This window comes from Primulina huaijiensis, chromosome 11, assembly GCF_012295235.1.
Source record: "Primulina huaijiensis isolate GDHJ02 chromosome 11, ASM1229523v2, whole genome shotgun sequence".
NCBI classification, from domain to species: Eukaryota; Viridiplantae; Streptophyta; class Magnoliopsida; order Lamiales; family Gesneriaceae; genus Primulina; species Primulina huaijiensis.
The window spans coordinates 17,022,985-17,046,622 of NC_133316.1; the positions used below are offsets into that span (position 1 = coordinate 17,022,985).

General features: G+C 34.2%; 2 protein-coding genes across 3 annotated transcripts; one reads left to right on the forward strand and one right to left on the reverse strand.

The window, feature by feature from the left end:
* Positions 1–2,856: 2,856 nt before the first annotated feature.
* On the reverse strand, positions 2,857–12,916 carry LOC140987831 (AP-2 complex subunit mu). Of its 2 annotated transcripts, none has more exons than XM_073456513.1 (13): positions 12,571–12,916; positions 10,544–10,721; positions 10,057–10,147; positions 8,128–8,222; positions 7,897–7,986; positions 7,767–7,815; positions 7,499–7,637; positions 6,218–6,334; positions 5,728–5,818; positions 5,509–5,651; positions 4,882–4,996; positions 3,250–3,294; positions 2,857–3,168 (listed from the first exon to the last, which is right to left on the reverse strand). In XM_073456513.1, the coding sequence occupies exons 1-13, from the start codon at positions 12,651–12,653 to the stop codon at positions 3,088–3,090; spliced, it is 1,317 nt and encodes a 438-aa protein (XP_073312614.1). In that variant the 5' UTR covers positions 12,654–12,916; the 3' UTR covers positions 2,857–3,087. The 2 variants fall into 2 exon arrangements, with proteins under 2 accessions (XP_073312614.1, XP_073312615.1); XM_073456514.1 differs by lacking the exons at positions 7,499–7,637; positions 7,767–7,815; positions 7,897–7,986; positions 8,128–8,222 and adding exons at positions 8,924–9,062; positions 9,192–9,240; positions 9,321–9,410; positions 9,551–9,645.
* A 4,995-nt stretch (positions 12,917–17,911) lies between these two features.
* LOC140988439 (uncharacterized) lies at positions 17,912–23,281 on the forward strand. The gene is made up of 2 exons (XM_073457451.1): positions 17,912–19,265; positions 23,160–23,281. Exons 1-2 carry the CDS (start codon positions 17,912–17,914, stop codon positions 23,279–23,281), a joined length of 1,476 nt encoding a protein of 491 aa, XP_073313552.1.
* Positions 23,282–23,638: the final 357 nt, after the last annotated feature.

The following is a 23,638-nucleotide window of genomic DNA, read 5'->3' on the forward strand; positions in this document are numbered from 1 at the left end:
TAAGAAAATATGACGCTAAAAATGAAGAAAACTAATATGGAAATTGAAGAAATAAACTTCCGACATAATTTGTATATACAATAATCTACAAGATTTCACAAAACATAAAAAATATAACAACATGCTAAAATTTGGAATGAAATAAACTAAAAAAAACAAACCGAAAGATGCTTGAATATCTAAGACTGAAATTTGCATAAAGTTTGCAAGCGTTGTGCAATGTTTGTTTTTCTTTTCTGTCATTGCTTCCCTTTTTGTTCATTGTTTAAGCGATTCTCCCCACTCTCTGCCACTATCCACGATCTTGGTTGACGGCCTTCTCCTAATTGTCCGCTATTTGATTTATTCAAACTATTTTGAGTTTCTGATGGGATTTTCTTTCTATTTGTCTCCTACTTCATTTTCCTTGGATTTGTGCCTAATTAATTTGGTGTTGCCCAAATTTAGCCCAAACAGATACAGAAGCAACATCGAGCGGCGACATCGGAGACACCTGTGGGCTCACGTGATGGGTGCATAGGTTTAGGTCCTTGGGAAGATTTTGAGAGCTAAACCTAAAGAATAGATTATTTAAAAAAAAAAGTGGTTAATTTATGGCCCTAAACCGGAAACCCAAATAGTGTATGAAAAGGTAGGGGTGTCAAAATGCAACACGACACGACCCATCACGAAAAAAATCAGGTTCGGGTTGGGGTTTTTCAGGTTCGGGTTGGTGTGGGTTCGGGTTAGTTCCAGGTTAGACGAGTTTCGGGTTGGGTCGCGGGTTGACCCGATTTTTTTTTTTTTTTGAAAATATTACCTATATTTTTATATATTGTATGTTTGAACAAAATTTATTGTATATTTATATGATAAATTTTCATCATTTAAAATATATTTTGTATATTTTTTTAACAATTGTTCATTTGATTTAGTAAATATACTTTTAATTTTCTACAATTAAACTTTCAAATTTAAATCGAAAATTTTGTTATTATGCGTTTAAATTAAAATATTATTATTATTTTTATTTTTTAAAAAACATTATGAAAAAAATTATTTTTTATTTTTTTCGACTTTTTTCATTAATGTTTTTTTAAAAAATAAATAAAATTCGGGTTAGGCGGGTTATACGGTTAAGTCGGGTTAGACGAGTTCGTGTTCGGGTTGGGGTTTTCGGGTTGCTTTGGGTTCGGGTTGAAAAAAAATTAGCGGGTTGACATGAAACCTGACCCGATTGACACCCCTATGAAAAGGGTTATACTTTTAAAATATAAAAAATAATTTGGATATATAATCAGTAGAAAAATTCTTCCAGAAATGAAAATTTTACCCTAACCCGACTAATTACCCGAACTACCCAAGTCAGTGTCATCGATCGGGTTCAAGACCCAAACTACCCCACCCATTTCCCCCCCCCAATCATCCCATCAGTCACCACTCGATATTCCAAACCAAATAAGAAAAAGTTGGCAGATTGAGATTTAAATATCCAAGTATATGATATTGATAAAACTACATAATTGTTTTTTAATGTACACATTTATTTTATGGGAATTTCTTGTTTTCATTGTCTTACCAACGAAGGAGATTTGCGGAATGCTTGGCTCCCTCTCACCGTTTGTTGTTTAGTGTTGAAGCAGTAAGAACACATGGACCACAATCTTGATCATTGTCGTATGTCATTATCATTATTTCAACTTTTTAATTTTGACAACTCATGGCGTTTTGCAAATTGAGAAATCACTTATTTCATCAAACAAGCCGGCCAACGACTTTTCAAAGCCAACCAAATAAAATCGCAAAAAGGAAACTAAACAAATGGATGACATTTGAAGAAAGTGGACTTAGCTGTCCTTAATTGTTTTCCGATCCGATTTCCATTTTCAATTTTACTCAATTCGAATATTCTAACTTATATGTGTGTGATGCTACAACCCCTCTTAAAATAAATAAATATTTGTTTGTTTCACATGGACGTGTAATTTGTTACGATATATATAAAAAAAACACGTATATCTAAAGTATAGAAGGTTGCCCTTTACAGACTAAAATGAACGCGGATTAATTTAAATATATATCTCGTAAAATTAATTCGTGGACAATCTAATAGAAGTTTTTGTGTGTATAATAAAACTTTTATTCATAGCATATTCATAGCAAGGCACGTTGCCCTATACACATACTATTATTAGTAATAATGATGTATTTCAATTTATTTTTCAAATCTCATAACAATCCAAACATTGGTGTATTTAAGAGCAAAAGGCTGGTGAAAGATTTGGTAGAAGCAGTCAATTAAAAAACTAGCTGGACTTAGAAAGCGAAAGGGGAATAAGATAAAACACAAGTTATTCAAAAAATAATCAAACGTCAAGAAGGGCAAGCTGTTATCATCTGGCAGACCAGCAAAAAGCCAAACAAATATGTTAAAGCACACATCGGTCAAAAGTAGCCAATTTTGGGGGTAATCCTAGCAAATATCCTGCAGGTGGATCTGGTTCTGGTACACGAGCAGAAAGCTAGACGACGAAAGAATGATAGAATATGATAATCGGAGACGTCCGGAGAAATTGACAAAAGACAACGTCTGTATTCCTAACAGAGGGAATCGATGGCGCCACAAAGAATTTTCCCTTCAATTTTCACCATAAATACATCCCTTCTCAAGTGTGAGAGAAGATGATATAACCGCATAGCACTCAAAGTATCATTCATGGACAAAATCAATTGAATCAAAGTAAAATACAGATGTTTTGCACGCTTAACTTGAAATAATAGATAAGCAGCTCGTGCAAAGACTAGAGAACCATTACAATAACACCAACTCTGCAAGTCCTAACTAAGGCTTATAATTACCTCTTTAAACAAAAAGTCTCAAGCCAAATTTCACGCTTTGCACATCATAGAAGAATAGTTTGTGACAAATAGCATTAATCTCGAATTTGTATTTTGATGCCCCTTGTTTTGATGAATAACATTTACCGTGAATAATAATACAATATGATGCACAAAGAGCTACATCAAGTTAGGGCAATATGCAATCATGTAGCAAGAGAAAGGACTAATGTCATTGCGCAATATGGACATCCCACGACTACAGTAGTTTTAGCACCTAATTTCATATGAACCGGCTTTCGTAATGTAACGGACCCATTCAACTGTATTGTACCCACTCTTTTCCCATACCTGAGAAAAGTCGAACATGGTTACTGTAATCTTATGATGTTTACCTAAACAGGGGAACATGCTAAGGAGATTGAAGGGTACCTTTAGGAAGCGTACACGCAATCCGGAAGCAGTAAACATAGGAACCTGCCATATTGATTTGCTTTATTGAGAAATACGGGAAAAGATAACTAGGCAGCACCCATTTAAACAAAAGTCTGACTGATTTAATATTGAAATTGAATGTTATACATATCTTCCGACCTCTATTCCAGGTATTTTTATTTTAATGGGAATGGGCATACTCCAAGTATAGGTAGGATTGGATTGAATTTTCCACACGAAGTGGTATATACTCCATTGCCATGATTACTAACTATTTCCCATGTTTTTGGTTTGCCCTGAAATTTCGGTGGCCAATCATTGTATCATAAAGTTTAACTCCAAATTCTGAGTTTTACTGTCAAACAGAATCTTCCCGTCATTTTTCCAGTCAGAATTGTTGAGAATTTTGAGAGGTAATTTTTAAAAAATTTGAGATGATGGTTGGATTATAATCTTTGTAGGATAATGTAATAGGTATTGGTATAAGTACAGCGGTTGTGTGATTGGTAATTACAAAAATAGAGATGAAAAAAAGGATGATGGGGGTATTAATGAGGATAAAAAATATATTAATTTTGATGACGTATTGATTGAAAAAGGTGAAAATTTTCTGAAGAAGGCGCATTCCACAAAAAAGAAGGAAAAAATTGTTTATTGATATCTATCGAACACAGCTATATGTTAGGTTTTTCATTTTATGTTACTGTTTTCAGAAGGGGCTTGAATCTTCCTACTTCATACACATTCCAGGTCTGTTTTGCTGGCAATAATTTTTTTTTGAGCATGAAATGTTGAGTTAGAGCCTTAGAGGTGAAAAAGTATACTGATGAGGTGCTCCGGAGAGAAATTGCAGGGAAAGGGAGAAATCAAAGGGAAAATAAAATATTCACAAAAGATAACAATGTATAGCAAACAGCAAAATATGCACAACAACCAGAAGAAAATATCTAAAAGCCTATTAGTTAGGGTCGTGGAAAGAGTACGCTCCTAGTCTTTTACAATTGTTGATCGACTATGACACAATGTTAATCATTTTCGCAATAAAAGTTCTTATGAGCGAAATTTTATTTTGTTGGTGGATTGACTGCAAGTGATTTTATTGTAATGGATACAAAACCCATGCCAATCGATACTAAAACAATGTAACATACCCAATAATTTCTAATTCTTTTTTTTGTAGATTATTTTTCATTTTTTTTTTATCCATTTAAAACCCCATATATTCCTAGTTAAAATCCCTCAGGTTTCTATTTGTGCCTTCTACATCTTTTCTTCATTGGATGTACATATCGTAATTTTCCCATTAGGCAACACACTGACCAATTTTTTGAAAATTCAGGAAGCCGTATGCACAACCTCAATCCTCTTCTTACTCCACTTCAAAAAACGAAATTCCCTTCCCGACCCCTACCCCCCGCCATCACCACACTAAAAGTAATTAAAAAACAACTTCAATAAATAAATCCATCATACCGAGTTATTGTAGTTCACTTGACGTACATGCAAAATTAGTACACGAAAAAATTGGAAAATAATGAGATAAAGAAAGCCATGTCATTTCTTTTGATTGTTTTTTCATGTAAACATTAAGATGACGAGCAGTTGAATACTAACACATCAAATCTATACCTGAAATTCCATCTGAATTGGAGGTCGTGTCCATGACTTCTTTTCGGTCATTGTAGAAATTAGCTCCACTTCAGCACTCAAAGTTGGCTCGGTTTGTCCGGGAAATTTTCTTATCCTGTGGAATAAATACGCCCATGATTCAATTTTATTTCATCATAGTGGTGAACGCTAGGTGTGATTGGCATCAAGAATTGACATTCAAAAGAACTTTAAAGAAATATAATTTATTTCTTTTGTTGTGATCCCATGTATAACATAAGAAAACCAAATGAAATTGGTATAGCTGAACAACAAAGTAAAAGAGAAATGACAATAAAATGCACGCTCTTTCTAATTTAAATAAAACAATCCTAAAAATTAGGTGAAACAAAATTATTACATTAAAAATAAAATATGTTTAAAAGTCAACTTTCATGTCGCATCTTTTAGATTGCTTAGAAGTTTTGAATGATTGTCTGTCTACAGGAAAAATTGGCTAAAATCTTCACTTTTGAACCGAAGGATAACTTCATCGTTTAACTGAGGTAATAAAACAGGCTTATGTGCAAGTGAGTGGTAGGGTTCAACACAGATATTGAAGAAAACATGCCACGATGCTCCATTCAAACAAACATGTCAAACTCTTACTTCCAAACCAAGCAGTCAATGGATGGATTGTACTTTGCTCGGCCCGATGTCACCTGAAAACTTGTTTTTGCTGTTTGTTTTGGCACCGGTATCTTAACAACCACTCCAAGTGCGAACATTTTTGCCCCAAAAACACTTTTTACCTATTATAATGCACAAACAATAATTTTGTTGTTAGTTACTCGCAGCCATATAGCCACACAAAATTAGATGACCAACCTTCACATTCACTTCCATGCGTGTCCGACCCAATTCCTTGATTGTTGGCAATACTCGAAAAGGGAGATTAACCCCCTCCGTTATACGGTACCTAGAGCAAAAATGCATTTACACTTGAAAGAAGGCACCTCAATATAACATAAAGAAGTATCGAGCATTTATTAATAGATGGTTACACGTGTGTTTGTATAAAAACTATCACAAAAAGGTTAGCACTGACCAATCACGGGAGTTATATGATTCCTAAAACCAATGAAATAAATTCTTTGTTGACAGTTTTCCAATAAAATCTCATGTTTGATCGGTAAACAAGATTTGTCAAAGTAAAACTCAACAGCCAAATCCACACTGAACTGTAAATAGTTTTTTTTAAAAAAAAATTATATGGGAGGTCCACAGTTTTGTTGCATAAGAACAATTCTGGGTGGAATTGTCAAACAAAGGCTGAAAAAAGAGAAGAATAAGAAGTTACTATCAAACATCAGCTTACTTCATCAATTCAAATTCACCATCTGGAGGAACAAAGCTAACAGTCTTTTCAGAATTGAATCTTGTCAAGTTCACACATTGATGGAATGTAACGTCATCAAGCTCAATAGTTTTTCCACTGAAAAGATTGGAATGAAAAACAATGATATAGAGGAAACTAAAAAATTCGGGGAACACCAAATAACCAGCACGTGCTAGCAAAAACAACTGAAACAATCACAGAAGAGAACTATAGAGCATTTAAAAATATTGCAAAACTAAACACCTGAAGCAGGATCATAATCCTCTAATAAAGTTGAGTCATGTATGGTTACAGAAAAAATATTGGGTTATGATAGTCAAAGTAGTAAATGTTATGCCCCTTTTGAATTAAGGGCGAAAAATTAAGCTACGGAAAAAAATTGACAATCTAATGCTTTTTTAACCAAATAGTATTGCATTTAAAATTGAGCTTAAACGAGCAAGTCCACAAACTATACAAGCGATTTTTTTATTAAACTGGTGAAGATTATATTATCTGTGACCCAATAAGTAAGCATTCAAAATCCTAAACAGAGAACAAGTAAATGATCAGTATCATTTCCAATACTATGATTTCGATCCATGAATCTAAAAGACTTGAAGAGCATTTTTTTATCCCCACAAATCTCTCTCTATTTGCGAAAGACCAAGCAACTGGTTTGAAACTTTGGCAAAAATCATCTGAAAGACCAAGAATTCTATGGAGAATGGAGTATCAACCTTCCAATACATCACTAATTAGCATGATGTCAAACAAAAATGCACGTTCTTATCATTTAAAACGAAGATCTAATGGGAGAACAGAGATGCTAAGGCCCAAAGATGTAAATTGAGAAATACACTTAACATGATTAACTAAATATCGCATATGTGCTCAGAGAAAATTCTAAAATGTTCAAAAACCTATTTAACATTATTAATTGGAATCAAAAAAAAAATTTTCAATGTAAAATTTATTTAAATACATAAGGTTAATCTTTGACGAATATGAACATGGATACAGCAATTTATGGTCATAAAGTAGCCATTATCAAATGAACGAAAATTTCAGTAATGATGGTGTTTCTAAGTTAAAAATTCAGAAAAAATAATTTAGTGCCCATGGCAGTCGACAAACAAAAAGCACCACTTTGCAAGAGGATGAAATTACTTACCCCTTAGCATAAAATATTGACCTTGCAGAAAACATATATCTGTATGATGCTACTGACATTATGGGGCAACAGGACCAATTCATTCATGACGAACAATAAGAAGCTACCTTTTCGTAGGGCGGGACTTGAGCTGTGACTCCTTTTCAAGTCCAATTTTATCATTTAAACCTAACTTCAAATCAGGCATTCCAGAAAGAAAGCATTTCATTAGAATCTTCCCAGTCACATCACATCGTAGGACGCTACCTACACAAACCAAGCGGCAAGTGGTAATCAATTAGACATGATTCATGAAAAATCATTTCATATGAATCATGAACAGACGACTAAAAATGGACCCACAACATATATTCACAATGAGAATATTGATTTTACCTTTCGAAGACATCAAAAGATTAACACTTTCCACAATATCAAGAAACACCTGTCAAGAATTACATCTTAACCCTGATAGTTCGAATGTTAAAGAATACAATACAAATAGTGTGATTAGTTGGAAGCCTACCTCATTTTTCTTGTAGACCAGACCTTCCCTTCGCCAGCCTACAGCACCAGTAACTTGTAAAGTTGCATTTGGAACTGGTTTTTCGGTAGGCTAGTTGGTGATGAAAACAGTGCAAACCATGATAACATAAGTAACTCATAGTGCAACTCAATACAGGACTGTTACTCAAAGCTAATGTTGACACGGATATTCAATTGGCTTATAAGAAATTTTAGAAGAACCAAATCTAACCTTGGACGAAAATGGGGACCGCACACCTTCCTGGGTTATGTAAAGCTTCAAAATTTCAGGTGACAGGTTTTGTGGGTAACCAAAATCCATAATTTCTGCAAGTAAAGGCAAAAAAAGAAAATAAAACAAACAAAAAATTTTAAATTCAGACTTTCAGCTGGTTTCGCAAGCATAACACTTAATCACAATGNGAACATGCAAGCAAAAACAATTGAAACAATCACAGAAGAGAATTATTGCGCTTTTCAAAAAATTGCAACAATAAATGCAGGAAGCAGGCTCATAATCCACCAACAAAGTTGAGTTCTGTAAGGTTACAGAACAAATATTGGTTTATGATAGTCACAAAAGTAAATGTTATGAGCCTTTTGAATGAAGCGCATCAAACAAAAAAAAAAAAATAAGCTAGGGAAAAAATTGTCAATCTAATGCTTCTTTAAACAAATAGCATTGCATTTAAAATTGAGTGTAAAACATGCAAATCCACAAACTATTCAAGTGATTTTATTTAAAATTGAGTGTAAAACATGCAAATCCACAAACTATTCAAGTGATTTTATTTTCAACAGGTGAGATGTATTATTTGTGATCCCAAAATCAAGTGTAAAACATGCAAATCCATGCACAAGGCAGTCGACAAACACGAACAGCACCATTTCGCAAGCGGATGAAATGACTTACGCCTTACCATAAAATAATGAAATTGCAGAAAACTTTTATCTGTATGATGCTGCTGACATTATGGTCTTATGGAGCTAAAGGATCAATTCATTCACGAGGAATAATAAGAAGCTACCTTTTAGTAGGGCGGGACTTGAGCTGTGACTCCTTTTCAAGTCCAATTTTATCATTTAAACCCAACTTTAAATCAGGCATTCCAGAAAGAAAGCATTTCATTAGAATCTTTCCAGTCACATCACATCGTAGGACACTACCTACGCGAACAAAATTGCAAGTGGGAATCAATTAGATATGATTCATGAAAAATCATTTCATATGAATCATGAACAAACGACTGAAAATGGACCCATAACATATGTTCACAATGAATATATTAATTTTACCTTTTGAAGACATCAAAAGGTTAACACTTTCCACAATATCAAGAAACACCTGTCAAGAACTACATATTAACCTGCAAGTTCTAATGTTAAAGGATACAATGCAGTAGTGGAATTAGTTTGAAAGGCTACCTCATTTTTCTTGTAGACCAGACCTTCCCTTCGCCAGCCAACAGCACCAGTAACTTGTAAAGTCGCATTTGGAACTGGTTTCTCTGTAGGCTGGTTGGCGATGAAAAACAGTGCAAACCATGGCAACATAAGTAACTCATAGTGCAACTGAATACAGGATAGTTACTCAACAATTGTTGATGCGGATATTCAATCGGCTTATAAGAAATTTTGGCAGAACCAAATCTAACCTTGGACGAAAATGGGGACCGTACACCTTCCTGGGTTATGTAAAGCTTTAAAATTTCAGGTGACAGATTTTGGGGGTAACCAAAATCCATAATCTCTGCAACTCAAATGCAAAAAAGAAAAATAAAACAAACAAAACATTTTAAATCCAGACTTTCAGCTGGTTTTGAGAGCATAACACTTAAATAACAATTGTTCTCTCTTTAGTTTTTGGATGTGAGAAGCAGTGTGAGTGCAAGTGGATGCAAAAACTTGTCAACCAACTTAATAAGAGAAAAAAGTCTTCAACATACAAAATCATGAATCAGATAATCAATTCAGGAGATTCGATCAAAGTGCTCATGTTAACTGTGAAAAAATCAACAGTATATGTATATATATGTGTTAGCGTTTGTATATGGCTGTGTGTGGGCCGCTAGCTGAAAGTACTTGTCATGCTGTCCTCACAAATAATATCACTGAGATTAAATACAATTAATGTATAGTAGATATTCCCACATTGGCATACCATCCAGCAGTTCATAAATCAAAACAAAATTATTGCGGATGGCATCTTCATCAAAAGCCCCACCAAAATATGATTTAAATAATGCTACTGCCTGCAGAGAAATACGGCAAAAGCGTTAAACATGCTAAAGAAACATCTTCAAATAAATTTGACTCCTACATATGGCAATAAAAGATACAAAATCATAGGAATGAACACATTTCAAGTGAAAGATCAACAAAAAAACAGGGATTCAAAATTCATATATTATCAATATTAAAAGAACAGTGACTAGATGAAAAAATCACTTCAAATTTATGCAAACTAAATACAGAGATGTCTCTTTCAAATACCGGATGTTGGTTGCATAGTAATGTCATCATATTACAGAGGGGCAAAATGACATGCCGTCTAACTGGCTAAGTTTCTTTAAAAATAAAAGTTAAACATACTACCTTACAAGGAACATGCAAAAATTCATTATCATAAACGTAAGCATTAAGGATACCTCAACGACAAACTTGAATGCACAAGCAACATTTGCATTGCTTCTTACGACAATCACGATATAAACATTGCTAATTCTCATGTAAAAGAAAGAGCAGCCACCAATCTGCCGTACAGGACACGTGCCAAGTTCCTTTGTTTGCATTATATGCGTTCTAAAAGCATCTACCATATTTCCCCTGAATAATTTCGGCATTAAAGTGAATAAGACCATAGAGCAGATCAGGAAACAAACAAAATGAGTAAATTAAAGAAGATGAAGTTTGATGATATTCAAATTTCGTTTACACAGAGTAAACTATTCAACTAAGATAATAACTTGACACAAGAAATGAAACATGAGCCATGCACCACTTTGACAAAGTGATATAACAAAAATAACATGAATGAGCAAAAAATTTATTGTTCAGGATCCTACCACAACTAATGTTTTACGCATTGCGATCGGGATACACGATGAAGAGGACAGAGGCACTCCCAACTAGAAATTAAGGGAAAGTGTGGTTTTATTTTCCAACAATCTCCATTTCAAGTAAATGAAACCAAACATTACATCTTTCTTTCCCAAACAAATTCTCTAACATTTAACGTTTCACACTCTTTTACAATATTATATTTTACTCTATTCTGATAAATTATATTTTAGTTTTTAAAAATACAACACACAAGATTATTAAAAATCCCTAATGTGACATTACTCACCCGATGTATTCTAACACAACACGATATCTACACAAAAAATGTATCCTACAGAGTAAATAAACAAAACTAAACATACATTACATTTTCCAGAAAATTATGTCAGGAAATATTTTTCAAGAAACATGCAAAACAAATCCAAACATAGCCCAGAAGTTCTAACAGATAATAAGATTATGCATTTAGGCGAAACTTGTCAAAAAAAAGCAGGTTGATTCAAGAGAATAATTGAATAATTGTATGCCAAGTAAATGTAATATACATCAATAAATTAGTCTTCATTTCCTTGATCTTGTCCTTACAACTCTGAAGATTGGACCAGTTGTGGTGACTGGCGACCAGAGATTGAAAACCAAAGTATACAAGTGTTTCCTTTCTTTCCCAATAATTAATTTCTTTCATAATAATCATACAAATGATGAACCACTGTGGATGGAATCATTGTTTTTATGAGAACAGAGAGATGAGTAAGAAGAATTTATTGTCATGATTCAAACTTGGCACTTGGCAGCATATAATATTTTGTAAACAATCCTAGATTACCTGTGAAGAAACTTCTATAAATAAAGGCATATTTATGTAATCAAAAAAACTTGAATAGAGGAAATTCTTGGATGGTTGATCAAGGAAATGAAGAGACAAGAGAGAGAGCAACTATAAGTAAATTTCAATCCTTTTTCTTCCAGGGAAATTAGTTTGAAATATACATCAAGAACACCAAAATTATATTACAAAAAGCTAATGCCAAGCGGTGATAGACAACAAGAAATTTGCTAATGGCTCATAGTTAAAGAAAAATGATTATCAATATTAATATGAAGCTGCAAGTTTAGAAGCCCCTTCCCCTAACCATAACAAGATGACGGCTAATCTGAAGTTGCCCCAAGCAAATAAGTGCCTTGTCCCTGATGGATACACTCAGTTTTTCAAGCACGCGTGTGAAAAGGTTTAAGAATCACCAATTTCAACAACTCAACCTTTATCATCCTAGTTTTTTTAAGAAAGTGGGATTCATGGATATTAGGGATTCGAAACAATCATTCTCTCGAATTCAAGTACAATATATCTTCTAATGCGTACGCTGAAGTAGAAGATGACCGTGTGGATATCATTCCTAAATGCAATTTCAGAACATAATAAAACGTCGACCTATGAATCTCAAAATCAACAATTTACATAACCAATCATGCATATACCTCACTGCAGCCCAATTCAATCTCAAAATACATACAGAATACCTAAATTACGGAGAAGATAAATAGGAAAACGCGCGCGTTCCTGAAAGTGAGAAGGAAGGGGCAGAGAGAGAACAAATACTAAAGGACTAACCCGACATCGTCACGATAGAGACGATTGATGAGGACATCACCACGAAGATTCAGGAAGTAAATAGCGGAAGCTGCCACGGGCATGGCTACAAATCCGCAGAGCTTTCGATCCAACTCAGATCTACAACAAACAGATCTGCTAGCTCGCTTAAATCAATAGATAATATAATTGATCAAAAGTTCATCGCAAATCATAAACACCGAAAAAAAAAATCGATCCGTCGGCGAAATTCCGTCACAGTGGCTGCTGCCACACGTCCGCCGTCGAGTATTCTCCGGCGTTTCTAAATGGAACGTGATTACTTACTTTTTTAAAACTCAATTCTCCTGCCAAAATTAATGAGCCTCGGTTGAATATGTCTGGTCCATTCAATTATAAGGTTAATTTCATTTCACCCCTCATGTTTTTTCAAACTCAATTTTAACCCCAGACGAACCAAATATCGGCCTGCGCCTTTTGTAATGAATGCCAAGTCCAATTACATCTTCCCAGGCTTGTCCAAGAGGGCCGGTGAAGCCCGATATTTTGGAGCCCAATAGTTCAAAGGATTTTATTTGAATTTGATAAAAAAAAAATTCAAAAGTATTATTTGGTCTGAAATTAATTCAGACCAAGTCCAAGAAAATGGAGTGTCTCGGTAAAAGTCCATCAGTTCAGGTAATTTGAATTAATAGAGCAGGACGAGCCGTGGCCCGCGGAGTATCAGAAGTGGAGATACTACCAGAAAACTGAACAAGCTGGGGAATCGGCAAAGACAGAAAGACATCTCAAACACTCAACAAACTTGCAAATTTTAGACTTCATCTTTACACACTTTCAGATATTTGATTAGGTTATTCAGTCTTTGAAAATGTCTTACATTTCCTACCAAGTTTTATTATATTTATGTCTTACATTTCCTACCAAGTCTATCTATATATAAAAGCACAATTTCTGCCAAATATAGAAATATCCCGCCAAAATTGAGTACTTAAAAAAGGAAATACAAGTTGTACATTTTAATTTATTAAAATCTGTTGAAACTACCGTAACTTGAGCTTCTCTAATTCAGAATAAATGACTTGTCTGTCCCATTCTTAAATAGATTAGGTGAATATTAAATCCTAAATAGCATATCTGACAAAATATCTTTTTTCAATAGTAAATCAATAAATGATTACAGCGGTGAAATTTCAGTCTTTTGGGCTACCCTATTTGCCTTATTTGAATTCAAAAAAGGCATCCCAAAAGACTAAAATAAATGAAGAACGTACTATAAGTATCTGATCCAATATTACACAAATTCATGTTGAAATATTCAGTCAAAATCACTCTCACGATTCCAGAATCTCAAATTCAAAAATACATCCATTGTTCAGCTCTATCTCTGAGGTGAACCCTACGAAGACACAATGGTCTCTTAAAGTCAGATTGGTTCAGTGCTATCAACTACCTGTATTTCAAAAAGACACTTTCAGCTTAGAATGTGTTTTCCATGATCGAGAAGTAAGAAAATTTGTTTTTCTATTCGCCATCAATTTAAATTATTATGTATTAGCTATTATGAATATTTATTATATATTACAGGGTTCACGCATACATGGAAGCATAAAAAAAAGATGAGGTGATGCAAAGGTTGAAACCAATTCTCATGGAAGGGCATATTTTTGCCATAAAAAATATGGTAGCGGCAGAAAATGGAATGACGTTCAAAACCACAAAAAACAAATACAAGATTATTTTGATTGCAAATACTAATGTATGTGAAATTTACGAAGATACATTTCTCAATTTGATGTATGAATTCAAGTCATTTCCTGCAATATCCACTGCATCAGATGTAGTGGATGACACAACCCTTTTTGGTATGAAAATTTTTATTTTCATTTTCTTCTTCATTTGAATTAAATTCTATTCTTACACGTTGAATTTTTTTTTTTTTGGAAAATGTCATTGGACGATTGGTGGTAATAGATTCCAACAAAACAAAGAAATCGAAGGACGTCCACGAAAGCTCATTGACATTATTTTAGAAGACAAAGAGTAAATATTAATAAAAACAATTCATAATTATACCTTTTTCACTAACGATCTTATATGTCCATTTTATTCAAAAATAATAGGTTACCATGCACTTTATGAGGAGATTTTGTAGAGAAAATCACAGCCTATGTGGAAAATGTTGGTAAGGAACCTGTGATAGTTATTCTACAAATATGTCGAGCAAAACGATTTCGGGGTGAAATACGAGTATCAAATGTATGCCATATCACAAACTTGGTAGTCAATGGAGATTTGGATGAAGTTGCTGAATTTCTTTTGTTTTACTTCAAATCATTTTTTTACTATGTATTAAAAAAAACAAGAATATAAATCTTCATGGAAATTAACTACTTGGATATGTATCTAGGTTGGTCATGGAAATCAACACACCAAAAACAATCAGCAACATTTCAATGGCATCAACAAACACAATTTTAGAGGAGCATTCAAAAAATAATATTCGAACTATTGAACAAATTTATGAAGATAACCAGGTAAGCCAATCTTTTTCATTACAAAAAAAATTGATAATGACAAATTTTAGATTTAATATCATTTCTCATGTTATTTTTTAGTTCGGAAGTTTTTGGGTTTTAGAAAAAATTGTAGGTGTTGAATCTTCTCGTGAATGGTCATATTTGTCATGTAAAAAATGTCCCAAGAAAGTGACTCCCGTTGGTGATAAATTTTATTGTGAAAGGTGTGATCGTTTCGATGTCACTGGAAATTTAAGGTTTGATCAATAATCTTCAATTAGATTTTTTTTTACCTAATATATTCTTTAAAGATTATGGTTCATTTTTTGGAATAACAGGTTTGAGATTCATGTCAGAGTTGTTGACAACACTGGGAACGTTGTTTTCTTACTTTGGGATCGAGAATCTGTGGGACTTATAGGGAAGACAGCACTGGATTTGAGGGTTGATGTCAAGGAAGAGGTTTTTGTAGATAGATTTTTTAAGTCTGTTTTGATTTAACATAAGTTAGGCTAAAGTTATTTTATATTTCAGTTATCAAATTCAGAAAAAAAAATCCCTAAAGAAATTGAGGATTTAGTGGATCGCAAAGTTCTGTTTAAAGTACAAGTACGACTCAATCAGATTCATGGATTCTTTGGGACCTATACGGTCATGAAAGTCACAGTAGACCCCAATGCCATTGAAAAATATTGTGGAGAAACTTTTGACAGTCAGGTAAATTGATATTTCTTTAAACATGTCAAAATTTATACTTTTCATTCAACAACTAGATTCTCATATAGCCAACATTATATTTATTGTCCTACAGGAATCATATGTTTTTTCAAAATTAAAAAGTTCAGAAATTGGAGATATAAAGGAGGTAAAGATTAAAGTTTAAAAATTTTGATAACATCAAAATTCTGACTATTAATTTTTTAAAATTGTAGATTTGTTCATCTGAAGATGAAGTAACAACTCCATTAAAATCAACAGCCAAGGCCATGATTTCAAGCGATGTTTTCAATGACTCGACTTTGAAGAGATCTCTAATCGATGAATTCTCTTCAACAGCTCTCGGGAAAAAAATGAAATCAGCAATCAAGCAAGAGAAAGATTAAATTATGTCTTTGAGTTTATTTTAGAGTTATCCTTCAAGAAATTAAGATGAATGTGGTTCGGTTTTGCTTTCTCAAGTTAACAATATCGTTTGTTTTCCTTCATGATATGTTTGTCAGATAAGTTGGTTGTTGAATTGTTAACTTTATAAGAATTTGCTTTTCAATAATTGCATTTGATTTTATTTTTTACCAAACGAACATATAGCCGATTCCAACAGCGCCATTATTATGTCTATGCCCTAAACAATCTATGGGCATAAAGGGAAGTATAATACAATTAAACAAAATAAAACATATCATATTATAACTAACAGGCACAAAGCAAAAAAAATATAAAGACAAACTGAACATATCTAAAGATATCATAACCGATTCCAAAAAAAAAATGAAGTTCACAATTATTTAAAAACTTTAAAAATTATTCTATCATAATTTTTTAAAGGAATTTCAAATGTCGATTTGAGGTAATAATAAAGACAATAACTACAAATAATATACAATCAACAATTCTAAAGAATAGTGTTAATCTAGATAACAAGTTCGTTGTTCCGCATAATCGTTATTTGTTGATTCGGTACGGAGCTCATATTAATGTCGAATGGTGTAACCAATCTCGAGCTATCAAATATTTGTTCAAGTATATAAATAAAGGACATGATCGTGTGACCGCATCAGTTTATCAAAGCTCGGATAATGAGAATTTTGGAAAAACTGTTGATGAAGTCAATATGTACTACGACTACAGATACATTTCCCCATGTGAGGCGGCGTGGAGAATTTTGGGATTTGAGATTCAATACAGAGACCCACTTGTTGAGCGTTTGAGCTTTCATCTTCCGAATGAACAAATATTATTTTCTCTGATATGGATGAGATCGATACTGTTCTTCAATGACCTACTGTTAATCAAAGCATGTTTCTTGTATGGATGGAAGCTAATAAGAAATATCCAGAGGCAAGAGAATTAACATGTGCTGAATTTCCAATGAAGTTTGTTTGGAAAAGAGATACACGAGAATTTGTTCCTAGAAAACAATGATTTTCAATTGGACGTATTTTTTATGTTCCTCCGGGTTGTGGTGATATGTACTATTTAAGATGTCTACTCAATGTAGTTCGTGGTGCCACGTGCTATGATGATATATCTATTGTCAACGGTGTTCAATACCGTTCATTTCGTGATGCTTGCTATGCAGTATGGCTGTTTGAATGATGACAAAGAGTATATTGATGGTATCATTGAGGCAAGTCATTGGGCTTCAACACAATCCTTGAGAGTCTTATTTGCTACTCTATTGTCATCGGACAGTATCAGTCGACCTGAAGTAGTTTGGGAGTCATGTTGGACATATTTATCGGATGATATTTTATACAAACAACGTAACTTGCTACAACATCAAGGTATGCACTAATATATTATTGTATTTTTTTGATTTATTGAATTTTTGCAAGCTATATGCATTTATATATTTTAATTTAATTTCTTTTGCAGAATTGGAATTGAATGAGGATCAAATTAAAAGTCACGCATTGGTGGAAATTAAGAAACTATTGCGAAGCTATGGAAAGAGTTTACGTGGATTTCAATCAATGCCATTTCCAAGTGATCAATATTTTCAGTCTTCGCGAAATAGCCTAATACATGATTAAATGCGGTTTGATAGAAGACCTCTGTTCAGAGAACATCATAATCTCCTAAATAATTTGAACGATCAACAATGTCAAGTATATAATACGATTATGACTGCTATTGATTCGAATACGAGAGGGATTTTCTTTGTATATGGATATGGAGGTACTAGAAAAACATTTATTTGGAAAACTCTATCTGCATGCTTGAGATCAAATGGAGAAATTGTTTTGAACGTGGCATCCAGTGGTACAACATCTCTTCTACTCCCTGGTGGAAGAACTGCTCATTCTCGCTTTTCAATTCCATTTAATCCTACTGAGGAATCATCATGCAATATCAAGCAAGGAAGTCCTCTTGCAGAACTCATAGTAAAATCGAAACTTATCATTTGGGATGAGGATCCAATGACGCACAAGTTTTGTTTTGAAGCTCTGGATAAAAGTATGAAAGATATAATGAGATTCGTCAATCCTTCAAGCCTTCATATGCCTTTTGGAGGAAAAACAGTTGTTTTCGGCCGTGATTTTCGACAAATATTGCCTGTTATTCCAAAAGGTAGTAGACAAGATATTGTTCTTGCCACTATTAATTCATCGTACCTTTGGAGACGTTGCAAAGTTTTGAGATTGACGAAAAACATGAGACTGCAGAATTTAGGTTCTGATCAAGAATATGCTGAAATGAAAATATTTTCGGATTGGATTGCTAATTTAGGGGATGGAAAAATTGGAGAAGCAAATGACGGTTATGCAACAATTGATATTCCTAACGAACTTTTGCTGAAAGATTACAATGATCCTATTGCAACAATTGTTGAGAGCGCATATCCGTTGTTTGGAAATACTGTCAGTGATGCAACATATTTTCAGCAAAGAGCTATATTGGCCCCGACTCTTGATGTCGTTCAATCAGTAAATGAATACATGATTTCTATGAACCATTCAGAGGGAAAATTGTATCTAAGTTCTGATACAGTGTGTCATTCAGATAAAAATATTGATTTATTAAATGATGTGCATACCCTTGAGTTCTTAAACGCAATCAGGTGTTCTGGAGTACCAAATCACGAGTTAAACTTGAAAGTAGGAACTCCGGTTATGTTGTTGCGGAACATAGATCATTTTCTTGGACTATGCAATGGAACTAGGTTGATTTTGACAAGACTTGGAAATCATGTTTTGGAAGGAAAGATTCTAACTGGAACTAATGCCGGTCATAAAGTTATTATTCCAAGATTGTCATTGACTCCTTTTGATACAAGACTTCCTTTCAAATTTCAAAGAAGACAATTTCCTTTGATCGTATCATATACAATGACAATCAACAAAAGCCAGGAGCAATCTTTATCTCATGTAGGACTTCTTTTGAAAAAACCAGTTTTTAGTCATGGTCAGTTGTATGTCGCTGTATCCAGAGTTACAAATCCTAAAGGTCTAAAAATTTTGATATGTGATAGTGATAGTACAAAAAAAATTCAACGACAAATGTTGTATTTAAAGAAATTTTTTATAATATGTGAAAAAATTTGTTTCTTAATTGTATGATTTATAATCATTTTTTTGTATTTTAAAAATTAAAAATCTATATAATTTAGCATAGTAATTAAATTCATCCCGTGCATCGCACGGGTTAGATACTAGTTTTATTATATTTCTCAGTTTATGTAGATTCCTTCTGTTTATAATCATAAATAATGACAGAAGTTTGTTTCATCAAGTTTATGCTCTAAGCAGATACCCATTTCGGGAAGAACCTATTTCAGTTTCTTAATTTTTTTTTATGGCGTGTCGGATTGAAACGTCCACTACTTTTAAACTTTATAATCCTACTAATTTTTTTTTATAAAATTCGAAACCTTTAATTAAAATCACACTGCATTTCAAAAATCGTAAATGCATACACATTCCATAAATCGTCAACCGTCAAAATCACACGTCAACATTTAAAATTAATCCAAAATTGAACTTCAAAATAAAGCATTAATATCTAAATAGAAAATCCTCAAAATCTTTCGTAAAACTTTTAAATGCTAAATATGTGCGGAAAATAAATGTCTCTCGGGTGTGTACTGTCGGACTGGATCCACTCAAGCGTCAGCGCTTCCCTTAATAACATCATCACCTGCAGCATTCAAACCTAGTGAATCTTATGACTCAGCACATTCTAAACATGAGTAGCAAATAATACATATACAAGCACATGCATTAAAATCATATTTTTATTTAAAATAAGTTTGTAATCATAAATATAACATCAATCGAAAAATCGTAAAGCTGTCAATCGTTTATCATTTTGGGTGATGTTTGATCCTTTAAAGTGACTAGCATTTTATCCTCTGGTCAACTGATCAGTCTTAGCTCATCATTGAGCATGGGTACGGGCACTAGGCACCGACATAAAATAGAAATACGATCGTCGGGCTCTCTCTAGGACATTTTCCCTCACGATATTTCCAAAAATCATATATCATATCCTTTTTGTCACAGTCAATTTACATCCTTCAAAATATTTTTCTTTTTCCCTTTTAATCATAAAATATCGTATCATTTCCTCATTTAAAAAAATAGCATTTTTTAATAATAAAATTTCCACAGCTTTACCATAAATCATAAAATTTCTTGTTTTAATCATAAGCATTCAAAAATATCATTTAACATGCGTTATGATCTCTCGGGATACTGCCAACCATTTTCGTACTACCTCGGTGTAAAATGACTGTTTTGTCCGTGGACTTAAAATTCCTCGATTTTGACTTTTTCTTACTCTTATTGACTCGAGACTTTCTCAATTAATTTCTTAAGCTTAAATTTGTCCTCTAATAATTTTCTTAGACATAAGCCCGAGCATTTCGATTTAATAACTTAATGACTAAACCATGAAGCGTTTTTAACCCGAATAAATTTAAAACTTAATATTTTCTTCTCAAACTTTTCATGCCTAAACTTCCCCCATGAGCCCCGAACCAACCCCCGTGAACCACGGTTCGAGCCATCTCCTTTATTCTTGGCAATTTCTAACCACCCTAGGCCTTAATTCACGTTTTTCCCAAAACATTCGAACCATCCTCGAGCCACCTAGGATCAGACCACGTCCAGCCCCTCTTAGACCACCCTGAACCATCCTGGACAAGCGTACCTAGCCCCTAGCCCAGCCATCACCAAATTCGAGCCCTAACTTCCCTAGAACTCTCGGCCTCCCCAAAGCCTCGAGCCTCCACCGAACCACCCTGGACCTAACCCTGACCAGACCATCCTGGACTCTCCTTGGAACCAGTGCACCAGCCTCAACCATGCGATCCACCATTGCGCATGCAATCTTCTAAGTCGCGGGCCTTCCTAGCGCAACGAGGAGTCCAGCCATGCTAGGACTCCTCCTAGCCTCTTAACGCCGCCTTCCAACACCTAGCCATCCCTGAACCACCCTCTTGGACCCTTCTTGCATGCGTCTAGACCCCTCGCCTCCAGCCAGCCCGAGCCACGCACACCCACGAGAGGTTACCCTCGATTGCGCCTCCTTCCTTTCGAACCAAGAGTCCAGCCCTTCTAGGACTCCTTTTACCCCTCACACATCACCAGCAGAGGACTGTAACCAAGCCTGGTCGAGCCCTGGTGCACCACCCCTCATAGCCAAACCCTTATGTCCCCAAGAAACCCATGAATCCCTAGCCTCAAACCTTAACCATGCACCGCCCTTCTAGCTCTTGTCCAGTACTCGTCTCATGCCTAAACGACACTTGTTCCATCCCTTAAACATCCTATGTTGGCATCGTACCCGTTGGAAATCATAACACGTTCATATACGCATAAGAATCTTCAAAACTTTGAAAATAATCGTCAAAACGATAAGCAATTTGAAGTCAAATATTTTTCATGCTAAAATACATAAAACATGCATATTATGATTGAATGATGCGTCAAAGAAGTTTAGAAACGTGCTTTTGTATTTTAGAACGCTCGAATATACGATCGTTTGCGTGGGACGCGAAGACGGACGAACAGGGGACGAAGAATCCTTGTTTCTTCCTCATCAAATTTTTGAAAATATGTTTCTGTGGTGTGTGTGAATTTTTGGCTGATGTGATGTACAAAAGACCTAGGGTTTCTATTTTGTAGATTTTAATTTGCATGTTAATGAGCTTAGGTTTTGGACCTTTGAGTTTAGGAGCAATTGAGCCTACTAATCTTAGGTAAATTAAGCCCAATAACACCTTTTTAATTGAAAAATAAAAGTTTATAAAAATTAGTTTTCAAAAATAATGCATTTGATATTTTAAAAATACATCGTTTGCCCAAAACCGGCTTCCGGGATAAAATCGAGCTCATCTCGTAAAATAATTTGAACTCTATCATTTTTGAAAAAAATTAATCATATTCAATCATATTAATCAGTGATGAATCGGTTAGGGCACCCTTGAGGGTGCTTCAAACACAATAAATCAAGCTGCAATAGCTCGTGTTTTAAGAATGTAAACACCGATGAATTAAATTGAGTTTGGTTTATAAACCAAGCGGAAAATACTCGAAGTAAGCATTCGTTAAGAAAATTGATCGGTTTTATATCATGTGCAACTGAATAACTGAAAATTACATGGGATCAGTTCTTGTTTATATCTGTTCAGTTATGGATAGAACTGAACTGATATCAGCTGACTGATCAAATCAGTTAAGAACAAAAACAAGCAGTTAAATAGAAATAACACAAGATGTGTTTATGGATATTCAGAGACTTCAATTACTCCTACGTCACCCATTCTACCACCTCGGGTAGGATTCACTAGAAGACTTTGATTTATACAATACCTTATACAAACCAACTCAGCTTAAGACTTATTCTACTGTCTAACTGAACTCCTAGTTTAGACTTAAGACAGCACCTTCCAGCCAACACTTGTTTAACGTCAATGTGTCAAAGACTATATACACAAGTTTTACGTCTTTGTGCAAGACTCACTCAACTGATATTTGAAGCTCTACTCTCTGATATATGTGAGTGATAGTATGTGTGCATGTGTGAGAACTGAACAATGAATACAACGGAAAGTGTTCTCATACACTGAGAGAAAAGAGCTTCTGTACTAAGCTGATAACACGTTGAAGTGTTCCCTCACAACTGGGATGAATGCTTCTTTGTAAGCTGATAAGACTTTAAGCGTGCCCTTCTTCTTTACACAGTCTTGTTGTTCATTGGTCTTCACTGATCTTCATCTTCTATTTATAGGGGCGAAGCTTGATCGTACAGTGAAACTCAATAATTGTATCCATTACATTTTGAATCTGTGACTGTACTTTCTGACAGCCATTCTGAAATATTTTGCCTTTAAGCTCTGATGCAACGTCTATTATTGTCATTTGACAGGAAAATTGCTTTTGTACCTTTGTGCACAGCTGGATTCCACTTATATCAGCAGTCGGCAACTGCAAACTAGTCTGCTCCTAACTGATGTACTGAACCGGTCAGTTGAACTGCTCTTGTTCTGATGAGATGAAATCAGTTGGCTCGTCAGCTGAACTGATTTCACAGATTCAGTTGAACTGGTTCAGTTCGGTTAATCAGTTGGTACTTTCAGTTTGCATTCTCCGATAGCTTCAGTTACGTTCAGTTAATTGCACACTTAGGTAAGTTCATTAATAACAAAATAAAAGTTTTGTTAACATCAAAATCAAGTAAGATTGCGAACATGAAATGTTCCAACAATGAGCCTTGAAAATATTGATCGAAAAATATTTATTTTATCTTGGTCGTCCCCGGTCTCTTTTCTCCAGCTTATTATTGAATATTCGGGTAAAATCCTTCAATTTCATGAAATCATGCACTTTAAACATTTAAGCATGTAA